This window comes from Solea senegalensis, linkage group LG14 (assembly GCF_019176455.1).
Source record: "Solea senegalensis isolate Sse05_10M linkage group LG14, IFAPA_SoseM_1, whole genome shotgun sequence".
NCBI lineage: Eukaryota > Metazoa > Chordata > Actinopteri > Pleuronectiformes > Soleidae > Solea > Solea senegalensis.
The window spans coordinates 5,742,522-5,764,357 of NC_058034.1; the positions used below are offsets into that span (position 1 = coordinate 5,742,522).

Consider the following 21,836-nt stretch of genomic DNA (forward strand, 5'->3'; position numbering starts at 1 on the left):
ATTAGGTCCACATGAAGAAAAAAAGAAAGAAAGAAATTGGAAGAAATGGAAAAAAAAGAACCCAGGGTTTACCCTGGACAGGTCAACAGTCCATCACAGGGCCACATATAGAGACAAACAACCATCCACTCACACCTACGGTCAATTTAGAGTGAGAACAGATCAGCATACAACTACTGAACACAGTGATGGTCAAATCTGTCTATATAGATAAGCAAATCTAGAGAGAGGCAGAGAAATAAGGCTAGGGGTGAAGAAGTAGAGGACATTGAGGGACAAAAAGATCTTTTTGCCACAGTTGTTACACCAGGGCAACCAAATACCTCTGTTGTTTTAAGCCTGACAACATGGATGCCTGTCCTAAGATAACACTATAGTCTATTTCTACATACATTATATATTCGTGGTATGATTTTACATCATTAAAAGGTTGAATCAATCTTACACTTACTTCGTGTCATGGAAAATTACACTTGCTCTCATACGTTGCTTGTTTTAACAAACACACACCCACTTGTACACGACTCGTACCTTGATTATCATCTTGTCATCTTTCCCAGCTGCACAGGATAAGTTTAGGACATGAGCACCAACTATAAACTGTACAAACTTGCTCATGTGCCTCAGAGCCATCTTTGACCCGCATCTCGACTCTCTCTTTGCAAAGAATAAACCACGCTTCAACAATCAACTTTGATGCAACTTTATTTCTAAAATAAAAATGAACACGTAAATATGCCAGATTATAGCCATTGGCTGTACATTTGTTGTCCCAAGGCATATTGATTGACCAAGATAAAACCAAAGAATTAATATGTAAACATGACAACAAACAAGGGCAAGCAGCAGAGACAGCCAACGAGGACTGATCACTAACATACGTGACGTAACACAGCAAACCAGTGTGTGTGTGGTTACATTTCTTTTTTTCCTCCTCTCTCTGTGCATCCATCCTTAAATGTGATTTCCAGTGTGTCCCTATCATTTCCACCATACCCTGGTACATCGCCATGATCCCACTGCTTGCCGTCCTCATCGTGAGAGGTTTGAAAGATTTCGCCAATGACATGGTGAGCTCACCCACTCACTTCTCTCATAACCCCCCCACACACACATACACACACTCCGTCAGCCCCCCAAGGAAGGCACATGCTCACACACAAATGCATGATCTTAAAACACAAATATACGACCGTCCACATGCATTTATGCACCTGGCACTTAGGCACATGTGCACTTTTCTCTCCTTCATTGTCCTCATTGACTCCTTGTCCTCTCCACATTGACAAAACCAGTCATCCCAGTAGCATTAATTTTCCCTCCTATCATTAAAGCTTTTCCTTTTAAATGCAGGCGTGATGTTTTGCATGGAGAATTCTCTGGTTAAGTGCATCACTGAGTTACGGTCGTTAACAGCTCTGGGTGAAACGCTTGCTTGACCCCTCTCTATTGACTAATCATTTAGGTGAGGGTATAAATCTCCCAGCTGGTGTCACTGTAGAGTCCCGTAATGATGATTCTCCTTTCTCCTCTCTCCTATTCCACCTTTCACATCCACCCTCACAAGCCCTCTGTCCATCACTCTTTTCCTCCCTCGTTGTCACACCTTTTCAGTCTGTCTCTTCCTCTCTTTTCTCATTCACTTGTTCTCACCCAACTTTTTACCCCTCTCCATCTCTGGTCCAGGCAAGGAGACGCAGCGATTCACAGATTAACACCCGACCCTGTGACATACTCATTTCCCAGAGGTGAGGACAAAGGCATTGTTATTCTCTCAGGACTCGGTGCAGTTCCCGTTTTAAACAGCTCACTAATGAAGCTCTAATGAAGTGTGAATGAGTGAATCCCTAGATGGTCCTTTCATGCATTAGAGCACAGCAAAGACATAATATTTTGTCTTCTCTGGAACTTTAAGACCATTTTTTGGTAACATCTTGTCTTGTACTGACACATATTTTTACTCCTGTGTGTTACATCCCTGATTCCTGAGGATTTTACCTCTGGCCTACAGTATCACAGCAACTACACAAGAATGAATAATGTTGAGATATTAAGAAAATTGAACAGAAGTACATTTAGTTTTTTGCTTATTTTAACGATAAATTGGATAGAAAAATTAAGTAAGTGCTTTTTCCAGAATAACTTCCAGTATCTGACAGTTATTTATAATAGTATATGTAGTATAAAAGTATAGTATTAAAAATAGTGTGTTAACAATTTAAAATGAAAAAAACCCAAAAGGTTTTATTTGGAAACAGACTTTGCATGTTAGATTAGATTTTTGAGTATTATGAAACATTCAATACAATAACATTTGTTATGAGTCCGTCTCAATGTGTAAAAATAGGCCAAAAAATGCAAACTATGCACAGGAGTTTTCCAACTCTCTCCTCTCTGGTGACAAAGACACAGATTCTCCAGCTTCCATCAACAGTGTGAGTGAAATTACCGTAATATAATAACCCAGGGTTTACCCTGGACAGGTCAACAGTCCATCACAGGGCCACATATAGAGACAAACAACCATCCACTCTCACACTCACACCTACGGTCAATTTAGAGTGAGAACAGATCAGCATACAACTACTGAACACGGTGATGGTCAAATCTATCTATATAGATAAGCAAATCTAGAGAGAGGCAGAGAAATAAGGCTAGGGGTGAAGAAGTAGAGGACATTGAGGGACAAAAAGGAGATCTTTTTGCCACAGTTGTTACACCAGGGCAACCAAATACCTCTGTTGTTTTAAGCCTGACAACATGGATGCCTGTCCTAAGATAACACTATAGTCTATTTCTACATACATTATATATTCGTAGTATGATTTTACATCATTAAAAGGTTTAATCAATCTTACACTTACTTTGTGTCATGGAAAATAACACTTGCTCTCATACATTGCTTGTTTTAACAAACACACACCCACTACTCGTACCTAGTACGTGCCCAGTTATCTTCATACACTTGATTATCATCTTGTCATCTTTCCCAGCTGCACAGGATAAGCTTAGGACATGAGCACCAACTATAAACTGTACAAACCTCAGAGCCATCTTTGACCCGCATCTCGACTCTCTCTTTGCAAAGAATAAACCACGCTTCAACAATCAACTTTGATGCAACTTTATTTCTAAAATAAAAATGAACACGTAAATATGCCAGATTATAGCCAATGGCTGTACATCTGTTGTCCCAAGGCATATTGATAGACCAAGATAAAACCAAAGAATTAATATGTAAACATGACAACAAACAAGGGCAAGCAGCAGAGACTGTGTTACAGCCAACGAGGACTGACCACTAACATACGTGATGTAACACAGCAAACCAGTCAAAGACAGATTCTCCAGCTTCCTTCAACAGTGTGAGTGAAATTACCGTAATATAATAATGTATTATTATAATGTAATGTAATAATAATGTGCAACTTTTTGGCACATTGTTTGAATTTTTCCAATAGCACAAGTACTGCAATGCAAAGTGCAAACATGCCGTCGGTGATGGGCTTGTATTAATATTATTAATATTATATTATTATAGCAAAAACAAGCATGTTTGTGTTTCTGAATTTTTCATAAATAAAAAAATGTTTTGCTCTGTGAGTTAACTAATATTTCACTTTTGTAGTTTGATACTTTCTTTAGACACTGTACAGTCTGTCCATGCATACATGTGTCAAGTAATTTACAACAATTTGTGAAGATTAAATTTCTGGTACTTATGTGACAAGATGCAGAAACATTTTTCTCCTTTCTCTATCAGATTTAATGCAGCACGGTGGAAGGACCTGTGTGTGGGAGATATAGTGCGAATCCACAAAGACCAAGTCATCCCTGTAAGAGACTATGTATTTAAAAAAAACTAAACTGAACAAAACAACAATGTCCGATAATCATGGTTGTGCTGCCAGTAGAATAGTTGCTCTACTGATTGATTACATGTTAGGCACTACAGTACAGTAGACAGCTGTAATAATGTATGCTATGTTTTACCAGTAGAAAATGTCCGTATAGGGTCGTGCAGGCTTTTTTTAATTTAAGATATTTGAATAAACCTCTGTTTGTGTTCCCATCGACTCTCCACTTCTGTCTTCTCTCTGTTTTATTTTGATATTTTCTCCTCTCTTCTCACAGGCGGACCTTCTCCTCCTGTGTAGTTCAGAGAATCACAGTCTCTGCTATGTGGAGACGGCGGACATCGATGGGTAAGCAACTCGGCCAACTTCATTTATATATACATTCTCTCTTTCATTAATTTCTTAATTGATTCATCATATAATAGCAGTTAACTGTATATTCACTGTACACTATGTATTTACTTTACCTGTATAGCTAGATAAGATGTAGTAGTCGTGGCATAAATTTATGTAGTATATGTCTTTGCTGTTAGTGTATAATAATATATAATGATAATAACAGAAAACGGTTAAAACAATAATAATTGCAGAAACTATATGGAGCTTAAATGATGATTTTGATGGTGATGCTGATGTAAAACACACATGGGGTCAAATAAAAGCAACTCATGCTGTGAAAGTGATCTGTATAAACTCAAATGCATCTACATATTTTAAAAGAGATTATTTTAATAATATAATATTAATAATTACCCTTTTCTCTTTCTCTTGCCTCTTCTCCTTATCTTCCCTTTTTTCGGTTGATATGTGATCACTAAAAGTGTGATTCCAGTGAACCAGTTAAAAGCTCAGGTCTATTAGAGGGAATCGAAAGGGTTTAGTACAATTAACATGATGGAAATCAAGTATTTTACTACTTGGAGAGCAACACATTTTTCTGTTACAGTGAAACCAGATTCATTTAAATACTTCAGAGTCTTTATCTCCTCTCAGTACAGCAGTACTTCTTAGTACTTTCTTTACTCTTTTAAACACTTCTCACAGTTTTCCACTCACCCAACTTGCATAGTGCAGTTACAGAGGATCGGGATGTTGAATTCAACATCTGTTTTGTTTTTGTTTTTTCTGCAAACAGAGAAACCAACCTCAAGTATCGGCAGGCGCTCGATGTTACGCACTCCGAGCTGACCTGTCACCCCTCAGAGGAGTCCCTTGCAGCTTTTGATGGTAGCGGTTTTCTTTTAAAGCGTTTGTTATGGATCAAAAAGTACTTAGTGAGGCCAAATGTTTTGTCTCATTTTACAGGTGTTGTGTTCTGCGAGGAACCCAACAATCGCCTGTATATCTTCAGAGGAGAGCTGCACTGGCAAGGACAGTGTCATCTGCTGGACAATGAGCACATCCTCCTGAGGGGAACAGTCCTACGCAACACTGAGTTTGCCTATGGCTTGACCCTATATGCTGGTACATATAGAACATTTTTTATTTTGCCTGAGAAATGAAAGATAGGATGATACAGTTTCTCTTCTCAAAAAGGGATTCAGGTCACTGTTAGTCTTAAAGGTCCAATGTGTAAAATGTAGGCAGGTTTATTGGCAGAAAATGAATATATAACATAGGAGTTTCCTTGTATTGTGTATAATTGCTTTAAAATAAGAATTATGTTTTTCCAAGTCTTTTTTTATGTACTTTTGGCAAGAGTCTGACTTTACAGTGGCTGCCAAAGTTTACTACACAAACAAAGAGCAGCAGCTCTGCCTGCATAAATCCAATGTATAAACCAAGGAGAAGGAAATGGCAGAGAGGGTGAGAGAACGGAAAAGCAGTGAGATTTGTCAAAGAGTGTTTAACATCGTTTTTGGTGAGGCGAGGTGAAGGCCACCTTAGTTTCCTGATGCACGTGGGAAAGGGGCAGTCAAGCAAAGGAGTCTTTGGTTTGTTGCAGTTTCACCATTAGATGTCTATAATCCTTATACACTGGACCTTTGTCCACAATATAGGTCCCAGTGCCCCAAATATTTCATTTCTGGTCTAACATTTCTCTCCTCAACCTCCACTGTACCTTCAATGACAAATTTTATGAAGTGGAATATATTGTACTGCTAATTATGGACAGTACTTACAGTAACTCTTGGTGAAGTGGGTCTGTTAGCGTCTGGCCCGATTACAAGCTCCTCCTCTCTTTTAAGTGATCATTGATCGGATATTACTAAACCGGGCGGAGGGTGTCATGGATGTCACTGCCATGACCCTTTCAGTTCTGGTAAAGCAGATCAATAGATCAAATTCCTCCAGATTATACCATTCATGAGAGGATGTCTATTGGTGTGACCCTGGTTTAGCCTGATTATAACTCTACTTGACATGGCTTACTTAGCATACTTAAATCAAAGGTTGATTTATTATTGTCATAGGAAGTTTGAATCAGTTTTATGTCCTTGAATATTTTTACACATTCAGCTCAATGTCTTTTCCTCACTCTGTTTGTTTGAGACAAACACCAGTGAAAATCATAATGTAATATTTTTATCGATCGGAGCAAGGAAGATTCTCTCTTTCCTCTGACCTTAGCTGTGTGGTCACACATGCTCAGAGCTGATAGGGATTCAGCATCTTGCTCACGGCCGTATCACACAAGGACACAAACTCTAACCCTCTGGCTTCAGGGTGGCCTCCCAACTCGCACTGCCAGGAGGCCTCATCATTTAACATCTAATAGCAGTCTGTTTTGTGCCAGGCACTGACACCAAGATCCTGAAGAACTGCGGGAAACTGACAGTAAAGAAGACACAAATGGAAAAAGTTTTTAACAGGCTGGTGATCGGGGTGAGTGAGTTAACAGCAGGTGGGGTGACTATACCACGCACTGTGTTTAGTTTAAACTGTAGTGCATAAGTTTTAAATATAGACAAATGTCACAATGTCAATGTTATGTTAAACAAATGAGTTCATACAGTATTGAATTAAGCCTATCAGCTCCACACATCTCTCTCTCTCTCTCTCTCTGTGTTTCTCAGTATAGCAGTGATTTTTATGTTTTATGTCGAAACAGACGGCAGCAACGTTGCACTAGTCAAATGAAACGGTGGGAAACAGTTTGGATTATAGCTGAAATTAGGGGTTACCTGATACTGATATCAGCCCAGTACAACTGATGCTGGTATTGTATTGGTTCTTCCCTTACTAAAAACAAAGAACTGTCCACCAGGGTTTAGCTTAGCCGGTATGTGGCCAGCAAAAGAAATTGTCACCAGCCAAAATGTCCAGTGGGAAAAAAATGAATGATTAAATATTCAGATACCTAAGCAAATCTAACTATGTGTAACGTTACAGCACAACTTACAGTTCCTGAAATGATACCGTCTTTACGGGGAGTTTTTTTGCGGCGAAACAGCGAGAAAAAAAGATTATTTTGTGCCGTTTCTGTTTGGACGTGGCCTAAGAATACTCTATGTCCGGCATTTAATACGTAGGGCCAGAATTTTGAAATATTATCAGCCACATGGACTGTCAAAAATATTTTCTAGCTTAAACTCTGGCGTTCATGAAGAAGTGAAAGCAGTTTGACAGCTTAAAGGCTCCTGTCTGCACCTGTGTTGTCACTGTATACACACAATTGCTCCCAGTCAGGTCTGATAGTATTGATTGACAGAGCTGTTTTCAGATGAAGGACACCAAACAAATAATGTTACAAAGACTAAATGGAGGCAAAATAATAACATCAACAACAACAAAAATCCCCAAAAGTTACACTCTGGAGTTTTTTGGAGTTATAAACTGTCTTTATTCTACATCTACAGATTGTCCTGGGTGTGCTGCTGATAGCTGCGTGTCTTGCCATAGGCAGCTGTATTTTTTCGAGTCAGGTCATGAGCCTGACAGAGGATTTATATTTTCTGGTGGTTAACGGCAATCCGGTCTACACCGGCTTTATCGCCATGTGGAGCTACGTCCTCCTGCTCAGCCCAGCCATGCCTGTAGCCCTCTACATCTCGTAAGTCACATTTGCAATATCACACTCACTATCCATCCATCCATCTTATACCGCTTTATCCTCCACATGAGGGTCACGGAGGGCGCTGGTGGTGCAAATCCCAGCTGACATAGAGCGAAAGGCGAGGTTCACCCTGGACAGGTCCTCGGTCCATCACAGGGACACATAGACACAAACAACCATCCACTCTGTCACTCACACCTACGTACCTAATCCCCAAATCTGCATGATTTTTGACTGTGGGAAGAAACATTGCAAGAACTCGTATACTCGTGTTTGTGTATTTATTCTGTTTTGGGTATGTGTTCTGTCCACAGGTTTGATCTGATTCACACGGTTCACAGCCTCTTCATTAACTGGGACTTAGAGATGTATTGGCAGGAGGCAGACAAACCAGCCCAGGCCAGAAACACCTCCCTGAATGAAGAGCTGGGCCAAGTGGAATACCTGCTGAGTGACAAAACTGGGACACTAACCCAGAACCGTTTGCTCCTCAGACAGTGCTGCATAGCTGGGGAGATCTACGGTAATAACAATGGCCAGAATTGTGTAAAACTCTGAGATCAACATTAGATCTTTTGTTTTAGCATTAGCTATATAATGACATTGTGTTTATTCGAATTCAACAAGAAAATACAGGAGATAAATTTCAATATCAAATATTTCCACGGGCTATGACTGAATGACTGAATTATTTTATTTGGACAAATTAACAGAAAAGAGTAAACACGAAATATTGAGCATTTGCAACATCGCACAAAAATATAGCCACTCCATTGTGTTGTGTCTGAAAGGAGTGCAAATGTATTGAGCCACAGTCCCTTATTTACATTGTCTTTAAAATTAAATGACAATCAATCACTTTGATTGTCACTTTTATATTAACTACACCAATGATTCAGGAAACAAGTACAAGAAAAGACACATAACAAATTTGTGTTGATTCTGAATCATATGTTTGAACCTTTTAATTTGATGATTTTCCATGCTGCTTTGACTCCTGTGACTAGTGCAGTGATATGTGGTGTTTGTTTACACATAATGTTTGTTAGATGAGCCTTTTCCTCTCAGGTCTCTTTGGTTTTTGGTTCATTTCAGCATGTCGTCAACGAGCAGAGAATGAGAAGGAAGTGTGTCTACTTTAGAGCAGCAGCTGAGAATTATCACATGATGTGAGGAGACAACATGTTACATATTAGGTCACACGGCGGTGTAGTGGTTAGCACTGTTGCTGTACAGGGAAACAGACCCGAGGTCGCAACTCGGTCTGGCCGAGGGCCGTTCTGTATGGAGTTTGCATGTTCTCCCCAGGTTCATTAGACACTCTAAATTGACCATAGGTGTGAATGTGACAGTGAACAGTTTGTCTCTGCGACATGTCCAGGGTGTGTCCCCGCATTTCACCCCGTGTCAGCTGGGATTGGCACCAGCTTCTCAAATCAGAGACTGAATGAATTATTTAATGAATGATATAGATATTAATCTTTTGGCAAAGCGTATGAGAGGGAACAAGAGTGTCCACACCTGCATGTCTGCAACTTTCCCTCCACTTTGCCACAAAACCACCAACCTGTTGCCAGCTCACTGCTACAGCAAAAGTTCAGGCTGTCTTTCATTTTTATTTCTATTTGATTTACTTTCAGTTTCAAGAGGATGAAACTTATAAATGCCTCTTTATAGGGTTTTATTATAAATTTAATTATCGGGAAAGTTAGGATGCCTAATCTTCTGGTTGTGTAGAAATGAGTAGGTCAGGTGACCTTGAACTAAAGTTCAATAGACAAAAAAAGACGAGTGCATAATACTGTGCATTAAAAAGCTCAGAGGCAGAACAATTAATTGAAAAATAAAAGGGACAGGAAACAGTGGTGGCAGTTGCTGCCACAGTGGAGCAGAGGTCTCATAGCAATGTTACACAAACCACAGATGCAACTCATTTCTCAAGAGAGACCAGGAGACACTTAACAAGCTCATGTCCAACAGTCATGAGTCCATCTACTAAATATTTAACACTAGCTCTTCCCACAGAAGACGACCTGTAACTGAAACCTTGTCCAAATCACATCAACCATATGTCGTATGTCTGAGTCATTTCCTGCCACAGTCTTTCTTAGATTTATCTTTTTTATGCCACATTTTGAGTCTAGTCCTAATTATTTATTTTCTCATTATTTATTTTTATCTCTCTACATTTTAGTCTGTTTATATTGATGTTTTATTTTGTAATTGAGAGCCTGACCTTTTACCAGATTTTGATTTATTTCATTGCAAATCTTTTCTTACATTGATGTTCATTCATTTGACTTTTTTATTTATTTATTTCATTAGTTTTGTTTAATTACCCTATTTATTTCTTTATGTATATATAAAGAAAATATACATATATATATGTTATATGTTTATATGTTTCATTTTTAGTGCTTTATTCATATTTAGTCTGTGTTTTTCCCTCGTTGCAGATTACTAAGATTTATGAGTGTTTCCTCAGTTCCTGTTATATTTGTTCCATGTGTTTATATGAGTGGGTGGTGGATCTGGGTGGATTTGGATGCTTGGGTCAAGCACTTTGAGTTACATCACTCAATGAAAATATATGAATATTTTTTTCCACTTCCACAGGGGATGTATCCATCAGCGCAGAGGACATGGAGGTACCCAAACTAATTTTTAACCCCCCCCCAATTACACATTGCCAACCTAGTCCCAAAATATTATCATCTTTTTCTGTGTGATGCTGTCTTTTGCCCCTTCTGTATGTGCAGCCCATGGACTTGAGCTGGAATCCATTCTCGTGTGGCACTCTGTTCATGTCAGCTCCCAGTCTAGTGGAGAATCTCAGAGGACAACAGTGTCCACTCAGCAGTCAGTTTTTCAAAGCACTGTCTTTGTGTCACACTGTCATGGCGGAGTGGAAGGAAGGTGAGCTTGTGTATGTATGTATGTGTGTGTGTTTTAGAGACAATGAAATTCATTGTCTGATTGTCAAACTTAAATGTTAAATGAATCTGCTACTGCTTTGATTCTGATGTGATAACAAGCACAGATGAGGAAACTGAGCAGTGTTTACGTGTCTTCTGTGCTGATTTAATTCCTCCAGAGAGACCAGTTTACCAGGCCGCATCCCCAGACGAGGAGGCTCTTGTTGGTGCAGCCAGGGAGCTTGGCTGGGTCTTCCTCTCACGGACAAGAGACTTTGTTGTTGTTTCCGAGCTGGGTGTTACCCGACAGTATCAGTTGCTGGCACTGTTGGACTTTACCAGCAAAAGGAGACGCATGTCTGTACTGGGTATCCTCAACCGAGCAATAACATTTATGCTTGCACAAATGCTGTGTTCTCCGGTGTCTCTTTTCAGGATAAATGTACCTTTACTGGTTTTTGTGTTTTGCAGTTCGGGAGCCAGAGGGTGGGTTGAAGCTCTACTGTAAAGGCGCAGACATGGTGATCCTGGAGAGACTGCAGAAGGACATTCCATTTCAGGAAAGGACTGAAAGAGCACTTGAGGTGAACAGCATTCTGGGATGGGCAGTGTAACTGCTGTATGTTTTTCACACTGCCCAGCCAACAAAGTGTTGCACACTATTACCAATAGTTTGCTTAGTGCCTACCATACAAGTCTGTTGTGACTGTGTTATGAACTGGGGTGGCTTCAGTTGGTCAGGTCCATATCCAGCTGACTACTTGAATATCGTGAATGCTTTTTGTGCATATTCTAAGATGGAAATGCCAGAATTCAGAGTTCAGGAAGCAGGAGACATTTTCACACAGGGATTGGCCACCACAGAGTCCACACCTTAACCTTTGAGAATCTGTGCTGTAGAAGACTTAACACACAATGTCCAACTCTCCCTTCATCAACTCCAAGATCTTGGCTAAACATATATAAAACTGTGGAGTGACATAAACGTTGCATAAGATTGTCAAAGTGATGCCACAGCGAATGCATTTTGTAATCAAAGCAAAAGTGGTTAAAACAAAAATCGATAACAATATGTACTGCTTTTTTGTGACTTAGCGATGTACATGGAACTGTGGTGGGATCATTTTAGGTAACATTTAAATAGTAACACCCATCCTTTAATCTGTGCTATTTATCCTTTGAGCCTAGCCAACATTGGGTGTGAGTTGGTGTACTTTCAACTCAGGTTGCTAGCTTAGACAAACAAATCCCAAAAAAAAACACTGACACTCAGTGAGTGTGAGTGAGTAACCTGAGTCTCAAAGTAACCTCAACCCTACATCTACAAATCTACATGTCTTTTTTCTCTGTGGATGTTGAAGACCCTGAAGTGTACATGCAAACTTCACACAAGAAAATATTTGCAGTGAGGCAAGTGTTTGCAAGTGTTCACCACTGCTCCACCATGCCGTTGTCATGACACTAGCATCTGGAGTGATTTGATTTTTTTCATGATGTTTTGCAGTTTGCCTTTTCCTGTCTCTCCCCCTTTCACTTTCAGTTTCTTTATAAAGGCAAAAATGCCCCAAAATGTCAACTATGACTTTAAAAAACAGTTTAAGCGTTAATTCATGATCACAATTATTTGTTAAACAGAGTAAATCATTTTTAACTTATAGCGCAAATAACCAGAGAGAGAGAGATGTGTCCAGTGTAATGCTCATGAGATCAGCTGAGGCTTGTAAGCATGCTTACTTTTTTTTTTATCTTATATTTCCCCTGCTGATCCTTCAACTCTGGCTGCACATTATTTATGGAGTGATCTTTCAGGCAGTCAACTAACCTGTTAACTTATCTTCTGTCAGCTATTTTCTCAGTCCTGTCTGAGGACTTTGTGTGTTGCTGTTCGATCGGTTCCTGAGGCATCTTGGGAGCAGTGGCGCAAAACTCTGACCCGGTCTGCTACCATGGCAACATGTGATCGCGATGCACTGTTGGAGAAGCTATATGATCAAATGGAGACGGAGCTCCTGGTGAGGTGCTCGGTGACGTGTGTGTGATGTTATTTGTCAATCCTCCATTTTGGTTGTTATGCATGACATTTAAAATATTTATGGAGGTATAATGTGTCATAACTTGCTTTCCACTTCTGCTTAAAACAAATGCTAACTTTCAAGTTTTGCAGCTTTTGGGGGTGACGGCCATAGAAGACCGGCTTCAGGATGGTGTTCCCGAGACTATTTCTCTCCTTCAACATGCTGGCATTAAAGTATGGGTACTAACTGGGGACAAAAAAGGTATTATGATCATGATAATATAATTTTGACTGTTGCCCTGCACTGAAATAGAACCTCACTGTGGTTTTCTCTCATTTCCACTCCTCCAATTGTTTCTTTGCTTTTGTAGAGACTGCAGTGAACATCGGATATTCTTGCAAACTACTGGATGCTGATACCAGATTACTGGAATGGCAGGAGCTGAGGTTAGCAATGATAAAAATACACACACACACACACACACTGACACCATCTCATTGATCTTTGTGTGTTTGCCCCTGCAGACAAATACTCCAGGCCCCAGATCCCAGGGTCAGTTTCCACAAGGCCAGACAGACGGAGGTGTGGGCTGTAGACAAGGAGACGGCCAGGCCAAAGACTGCTGTGGTCCTCACTGGAGCTGAACTGGTAAAAACTGCCCTGAACAGCAAATGGATTACTTTTCAAGTTTTTAGATGTCTAAAGAGCTGTCTTCATATCCATTACTGTGCAAACGCATTGGGCCATTATTAGATTTGTTGTTTTAGCTATGACCATATAAGTATAATTATTTCTCAATTCTTTTATTGGAATGCATCCAGAAAATGAATGTTTTTGGTAAAACTTATATATTCTTATATATTCTGTGACAAAGGTCTATTTCACCAGGTTTATTCAATTCATGCTTGAACATTACATGCACATGTTGTATGAAGACCAACTTTCAATCCCATAATTCCAAACCAAATGCCAAAGATCACAGTAATTGACAGACATAGACACAACAAATTTTCAGGTGCCCTGAGACTTTTGCCCACAAGTGTAGTAAATATTTGTTATATTAGAAACTGGTGAGGTCAGTTGCAGACAAAAATACAAGCCTTTACTATTGTGTACATTGTTATAGAGACAGGGTATTGAGCATGAAGATATATATTTTTTCCTTCTGTCAAACAAAATAGAGGACATGTGCTGGCACAAAAAATGCTAAAACATAAATCATCACAAAAGATAAAACAGTGTTTGCACATAAAGAGTAGCTTTTCTCTGTTCTATTGTCACGGTGCTTGAAGAAGGTGATGTTACAGTTCACTGCACCAATCATGATTATGCAACTTGAGGAACCAAAAGATGAATTTTGTGGATTTGTTATTGTTTTATAGTGTAACATTCTATGACCTCTGGCACTCACTGAATTAAAATAAATAAAAATAAATGTTTTGAACATTCTTTTTAAACACTGGAGATATTTGTGCATCAAAATCCCAATAGATCAGCAGTTACTCTTTGGCAACAAACATGCCATATCTTCCCCATTGTTTGAACATGTTATCTTTACCCTAAATGTACTGAGGTATGGCTGATTAAATATTTGCATTAACAAGCAGTTGAACAGGAGTACCTAATAAAATTTGCTCTCGCTTGACTCTCTGAGACTATTTAAACATCTTTGAATATTGTGAATAAGTAATATGTTAATAAATGTAACGTGGTAATATCAGGTTAAAATGACTTAGCTAATGCTCTGAAATAGAGGCTCTTAAACTCAGAAACAAATATGGTAACTCATGGAAATACACATTGAAAGATATTTGTGCTACACTGAGATGTTTGATGGTGTTATACCCTAGGTAGAGTTTGACCAAAGACCAGAATGGGGTGCTAAGTTCATGAGTCTGGCAAGTCAGTGTGAGTCAGTGCTGTGCTGCCGTGTGACACCTGGGCAGAAAGCTGACATCGTCACAATGGTCAAGAAACACACCAGCTCTGTAACCATGGTAATTGGGGATGGTGCCAATGATGTAAACATGATCAAGAGTAAGTCAGGTGACGTGGAAAGATAATGACAAAGAAAATGTTTGTGCTCAACCATGGTGAAAACTAAAGCTGATCTGTGTATTCTGTTCTCCGTTTCCTGTCTTTTCTTACCGTTATCCACCAGCGGCTCATGTTGGTGTGGGACTGGCAGGAGTGGAGGGAGGTCAAGCAGTGCAGAATGCAGACTTTGCCTTGTCCCAGTTCAGGTTTCTGCAGAGGCTGCTATTGGTCCATGGGCGCTGGTCATACAGGCGCATTTCCACCTTCCTGCGGTATTTCCTATTCAAGACCTGCAGCTTTGCTCTGGTGCACATATGGTATGGATTCTTCAATGGCTTCAGTGCACAGGTTAGTCACATGTGGAATAAAATTGTTGCCAAGTAGCTTTAAAGGTGATGTATGTAAACTGTGTACAACAGCCTTTAGAATTGTAAACTGTTACTGCAATCCCAATTCAAAACATTTCAGGAGTGTGGTTGGCAAATTTTGTGAAATACAGAAATAAGAAGCCAGTTTAACATGTTTCAACAATCTCTGATGACACTTGAGGGTGACCTTACGTCTTAATATAATATATTTCAAACATATTGCACCTTTTAGATCATATTGCATATTGCATGTTGCACCTTTTAGATCAGGGGCCTCAAACTCAAACTTTTAGTCTGCTCAGGAGGGGGCCAGAGCCGGTCGAGTGAAAAAAGTCTGACAGTGATTAATTTCTAGTGATTAGAAATTAAAATTATATCTCGATTATAAATTTAGGTAAATAAATATTTAGGAGTATATTGCACATCATTTCAAAGTAAAAGTGTTTGTTTTGAAATAGATAACAACAAAAAAAACATTCATGATGCAAAATGATTTTGTAAATAACAAAAACAGAAGTAAAATGGAATCAAAACATTAAATCAAAATAACCCGCAGGCAATTGTAATTAAAACACTAAACAAGCTTGTATATAATTAAATGTTTAATGTAATAGTGTGATAAATAAAACCTAATCTAATTAGTCTAATCTAATATTAATATTATTATTACAATAAAAATATTGTTCCCTGTTTTCATTGCAATTTTAAAATAAGTGTAGGGCCACAAGATAGCAACTGGGGAGCCGCATGTGGCCTACGGGCCGTGAGTTTGACACCCCTGTTTTAGATCTTAAGTCTTAAGTCCTGTGCTAAATGTAAGAGAAGTATGGAGCAAACTCTGTATGTTTCTTTCCTTCATGTAGCGGCTGTATGAGACATGGTTCATCTCTCTCTACATAGCCCTCTATACATCGTACCCAGTTATGTGTATGGCCTTCTTTGAGCAGGTATCTCACCTTTTTAATGCCTTATGATTTAATATTGATTTCTGTCATAATGCTCCATGTAGTTGGCTCTTTGCTTCATAGGATGCGAGTGCAGAAAACAGCCTGAAGTATCCAGAGCTGTACAAGACTGGCCAGAGACGGGAGCTCTCCAGCCCTCTGATGCTTTCCTTGTCGCTGGTGTACGCTCTCTATGCCTCGCTTATTCTCTTCTTCATACCTTATGGAGTTTTCCACGACACAGCCTTTGACTACCAGACCATGGCCGTCACTGTCTCCATGGCAGCAACATTTACTGCCACGATTGAGGTCAGGGTCATGTATTTCATTAAAAATGTGTCCAGATGATTAAACGGCATTGCACAAACGAGGAATATCACAATTAACAAATTGCTTTAAATGTACAGTGTGTAACATTTAGGAGGGTTTGTTGGCAGAGAAAAGTATATACTACCCATAAGTGTGTTTGAATATTATTATAATTGCTTTAAAATAAAAATATGCCATGTTTCTACAGCAGCCAGAATTACAGTGCAAACAATCATCATAATTCCTGAAACAAATTGACAAATTTGAAACAAATCTACATTTTGTCAATGTGACCTGGAAGTGATGATGAATTATTAGTTTTTTTTGACTGTAAGACCCATACTATTTAACATACATACTGCCAAGACAAGGAATTTGTATTGGGATTTGTAAAAGTATTCCAAGTTTTGTGAATTTGTTTTCAAAAATATATGTTTGTCTCAGGGTTAGTAAAAGTGTTTCTCTTTTTGTAATAACTCTTTGCACTTCCAGGCCACCATACAGAGTAGACAGGACGCTTACTTTTCAAATAAAGAAGAATAGCTTCACCCACATTAATCTGATGCCTAAACCAAGAAGAAAGAGGAAACAGCAGAGAGTCATGAACAATTTACATCATACTGTGATGTTATATTACATCATCTTTGACTGACACATCACATATTGACAAACACTTATCCATTCATACATTCAGAGAAAAGAAAAGAAAAAAGTTAAGAACTCAATAAATGGCAGTGGCAGCAACTGAAAATGAAGATTAGAATAAAAATGATTTAGTTGTTTAAATATAATGTGCATGTGTCACTTGTAATTGGAGCTCCTCCATTGTTAGTGTCACAGCTTCATATAATAACACCACTGTTTTTTTTCTCCAATCATTTTGTTTCTGATAGATATATGCACTTGTACTATGCTCCACTAATTACAGTGTCTCTCTTTGTGTGTGTCAGATTATTCTGGTGACGAGATACTGGACAAAGTTCAATTTTTCAGTTGTGTGCGTCTCTGTGTTGCTGTTCTTCATCTTTACCAGGATCTTCCAAAGCTCACGCTTGTTTCAGAATTCTCCCATTGACTTCTTCTTTGTTGGTATACAGCTCCACTCACTACAGACACACCCATTATTCATTTCTGAGTGGCATTGTTCCTGGCTGTGGCCATGTTATTCCCCATGTTACTATAGCAACTGCTGAATTTATTCATTTAAATGGAGAATATCTTGGATCTGGCCAAATTTAATTGCCCTTTTCTCTGATTTTCTTCAGGTGTGTCTGAGAAGGCCTTCCTCGACCCAGTTGTATGGCTCACTGCTCTGCTCACTGCCTGGGTGGCTGTTCTGCCCTCCTTGACCGCTCATGGCCTCAATATCATCCTTACCATCAACAACACACACAAGGTGAGATGTCTGCACTAAACTAAAAGTAATAGTCCACCAAGAGACGACCAGTCGTGACATCACTCATAACAATCTCAACTCTCATTCTGAAAGCCATGTTCAAGTTTTTCCAACACAAGTTCACAAACATCACCTGCAACAATGCCACCAGCTGTCAATCACACTGCTGTCCACTCATATCCCCCATGCTTTATCATCTAGGTTTCTCTAAAATATGGCATAATTTACAAAATTGACATCATATTCTATTGATAAAGAGTCCAAAACTAGTGAATGAGAGCATTAAAACCCTCAGGATCATCATAAATTAAGTGGGAAGTAGGCTCATTGTTTATATACAGGCCATGTAGTCTACTGAGAAAACATGACGGAAGAGTGGAGTAATTAAAACTCCTTTTATTTATATGTAGTTGCCTCAGTCCGATGTTACCAATGGTTACATAACCATTTTAAGCATATTACAGACTGAACTGTTCTTGCAGTCGTAGGATGCTGACATATATAGAATTTGACTTCATACCATACAAGTCAATATCATACTAAATTTGGTTTTCTTTATATGATATTTTGGTTTTTATAAATGCACCAGCCATTGGGAGATGTTTTTTCATTATTTAATATTTTAATGCCAACGAATGAAAAGATCATAACATGATATAAAAAATGTATGAAGCCCCAGACATGACATGAGGGATAAAACTCTCATTTGTGGCCAAGAAGTAGTAAGCGAGACGTATTTTGAAATCATAGTGATGGAGACAACAAGCTACAACCCAATTTTAATCAAAAGGAGCTGGAGAAACTACATTGATTGTGTATTATCAAGGTCTATTATCATGTACACTACCACTATGACATTTATGAAACAGAAGATGGCTCTTTTTGATGAAAATGAGGTTCTAGTTTGTTGTTTACATCACTATGATTTTAAAATATGTCTTGCATGTCGCTGAAATGTTATTGATCACAGAAGTTTGAATATCTTTCTACCTTCCTTGCAATGTCAGGCTTTTGAAAATAAAACTCTGTCACACTACCTCTGTCCATCGAGCAGCTTCAGCCCTCTTGCGCTTCTTTATGGTTTTTCCCCCATTCCATAACCTCCTTTGACTTACGCACTCGCACCCATATGTCTCAGGGTAAACATCAGTGGCTGTAACTGAAGCAATGAGTAGCAGTAATGAGTGAGTTGTAGTTACAGTTTACGTAGCAGTGGAGTCTGCTAATATCAACAAATCTCCATAGCCCCTTTAAGCCATTTGCTGAGTAGGGACAGCAGAGGAATGTTGTCATCTCATAAAAGAAGATCCTCCTGTCGGAGGTCAGGGCAGCAGGGGTTTGTCCCAGTCTGAAAGGCGCTGTTGTCCCACATGTCCTAATATCTGGAGCAACACTGCTATTTTTTATCTTGATGAAATAAAAGCTGTCATCCTTGTTGCTCTGCCTGGGCAATATTAGATCCCAAGAGATTTGACACAATGCACTTCTGATCCTGACAGGATAAACTATATAGCTAGTGTGTATTATGTCTGACAGCAGGGGAAACTGTCTAAACATTGTACACTATATTGTACACTCATTTTGTTTTCATAGGTTTACCTTTACTGGGGCACAACACATTTTTTTCTCTTGTCCCCATTTACAGCAAAACACCGTGTAAAACTGTGTCAGTGATTTCCCTTTTTAAACAGTCACTGTCTGCGCTACATGTAACACGCTGACTGTGCTGATGTATTCACAACCCATCATTTCAAGTATGAAGCATGTGTGATGGTCAAATGGTCAGTGAAAATCTCTCTCACCTGGTCATGTGTAGGTCCACAGCATGTCCACTCAGCCGGTGGAGCTGAAGTCAAAGTTCAGCAGAGGATCCTTTGGTCGCTCGTCTTTTGCCATCTCTCAGGGCGCTGGAGCTGGACGCCACATCACTTCTGCGACCCACATTCACAGCAGAGATCCACCAGTGGATAAGAAGGTGACTACATGTAATATCTCCCCCACCAAGGCCAAACTCTCATGAAGGACAATAGTAATGCCTTGAACGGAATGTGAATAATGAATGAATTTTAAATGGGGAAAATGTGAGAATATATAGATTTAGTCTCCAACGTAGAATTGAAATCATGACTTATCAATATGTCTGCATTTGTACTGTTTTTGTGGACCCATTGCTCTTTTCTATGGCTACAATTTTCCAATAAAGAAAATAATATGTACAAAATACATTATGTTCCACAAATCTAGTTTATTACCTTTACATGTAAACACTATGTACAGCTTTCCTCTCTGTGAATATCGCCTCTTTGATGTATGTAGGAGCTTTGTGGTAAAAATCAAATTCCCCTCTGCTGGGGTCACAGGGGATTCCCTTCAAAGATCAAAACAAACTCAATAAACTGACAGCGCAGCTTTGTTTTACAATTGTTTTATTTGTTAATTTATTTCAAAACACGCAATTTTTACCCATATTATCCTTTTAAGTTTTTATTTTTCTGTAACAGTTATTACTCAGATTTTTTTCTTTCTCAAAAGTCTCAACTAGAGTGAAACTAAAAGTCCTGCACAGGCTCTCCGGCTTCTGCAGTGGGAGGAGGGAAAAGAGGTTTTCTGACCAGACGTTGTGAGTGGGCTTATCCCTTGCTTCTGTGTGGGTGGAGGTGAGTGTGTGTATGTGTTAAGTGTGTGTGTGTGTGTGTGTTTAAGTGCAATAGGTGGAATGTCCACAGGGCTGTTAAATCACAGGACCCGTAGAGCAGCCCGTAAAGCTGAACATAGTTTGGTAGCCAGATTGTCATACCTCTGATTTCATCTTTGGTTTTTGCAAACACTCTCAAAGGGCAGACTCACCTTCTCCAGTATGTGCCTGTGTCTGTTTGTGTGTCTGTTTGTCATGCTGTCTGTCTGAGTGCAATATAAGCCACCATCTCTAGACGACTTTGTAAACTCAAGTAAGTACAATGTTACTGTCTTTGCATTGATTGTGGCCCTTCCTTGGCTCTGGGGACAAAGACAGTCAAACACTGTAGAGGAAATGGAGCCATGCGTGGGGAGGAGCAGCTTGCAAATATCAACATGGACTCCATTTTGATGTCAGTGGCAGTTTGGGGCGTTAGTGTAAAGCTGTACAACATGTCTAGTGAAACATGGGTTGCTGTAGTGCTCGTCTTTCCCCGAGCCACTCTACATTTTACCCTGAGTGACTGGGGTTTCTCTGCCTGCACTGGGCGTGTGGAAAAGGATGGGGGGGGTCATGGAGGTCCAAGTATGAGCATCTAAATGTTGAGGATGGGGGGGGTTGAGGGTTGTACACTCTGACCCAGCAGCAACGATTAAGATTGGGGGGGTCAGGTGTTTGCATAGTTCTCTGTGCAAAAGCCACCAACCGGAGCCATTTTTATTCCTCGCGGTTGGTTACATCATCATTAGATTAGCAGGAAAATCATGGCAGGTGACGCGAAATGTGGTCTTTGCACCACAGCTTTCTTTTGTATCGTACTTCTCCTGCATTGCACTACATGGTGGCAGGAGGGTGAAAAGCAACATGATGAGGGAGTGAATTTAAGATGTTTTTCATTCGTGTGTCATGTAGAGTTTGTAATTTGAAGAGGAGTTTGGCTGCGGTGACGTGGCAAATATGTGTCGGAGATGGAACGGCAGTCATTTGGCAGTCGGGCACTACAGCTCATCACAGTTCAGACAACCTCTTTTCCCTTGATTTTGTTCTTGCGTCCTCCCCTCCTCCTCCCCACTGGCCTGCCCTCTCTCTACCTTTTTTCTTGTTTTGAAACTGATTGTCTTCTACCATCACAAAGACACTTGGTTCTGATTGATTAACAGGTAACAGAAGAGGGAGAGCACAGTGTGACTGGGGGTGTCCACGTCAGCCCCACCGGCAACCTATTCATCTCACAGTGAAATGACACACACACATATGCTGTTTGACAGTAAATGCTGGCGACATTTCTGGCGGGACAATCAGCTGCTCAGTGGTTCTGTGG

At 39.6% G+C, this 21,836-nt stretch overlaps 1 protein-coding gene across 3 annotated transcripts in view; it reads left to right on the forward strand.

Moving 5' to 3' along the window:
- atp8b3 (ATPase phospholipid transporting 8B3) overlaps positions 1-20,259 on the forward strand; it is a 30,853-nt gene extending 10,594 nt beyond the window's left edge. For 2 of the 3 annotated variants that reach the window (XM_044043664.1, XM_044043665.1), the window contains exons 6-29: positions 972-1,070; positions 1,687-1,748; positions 3,764-3,836; positions 4,135-4,205; positions 4,993-5,084; positions 5,163-5,321; positions 6,595-6,683; positions 7,658-7,851; positions 8,169-8,377; positions 10,471-10,502; positions 10,614-10,770; positions 10,949-11,137; positions 11,241-11,353; positions 12,614-12,781; positions 12,934-13,045; positions 13,155-13,230; positions 13,309-13,432; positions 14,635-14,821; positions 14,946-15,169; positions 16,053-16,136; positions 16,218-16,442; positions 17,393-17,531; positions 17,708-17,838; positions 19,655-20,259. In XM_044043664.1, the coding sequence (XP_043899599.1) occupies positions 972-1,070; positions 1,687-1,748; positions 3,764-3,836; positions 4,135-4,205; positions 4,993-5,084; positions 5,163-5,321; positions 6,595-6,683; positions 7,658-7,851; positions 8,169-8,377; positions 10,471-10,502; positions 10,614-10,770; positions 10,949-11,137; positions 11,241-11,353; positions 12,614-12,781; positions 12,934-13,045; positions 13,155-13,230; positions 13,309-13,432; positions 14,635-14,821; positions 14,946-15,169; positions 16,053-16,136; positions 16,218-16,442; positions 17,393-17,531; positions 17,708-17,838; positions 19,655-19,858 (3,213 nt within the window). In that variant the 3' untranslated portion in view covers positions 19,859-20,259. The other variant, XM_044043666.1, reaches the window with a different exon arrangement.
- Positions 20,260-21,836: the final 1,577 nt, after the last annotated feature.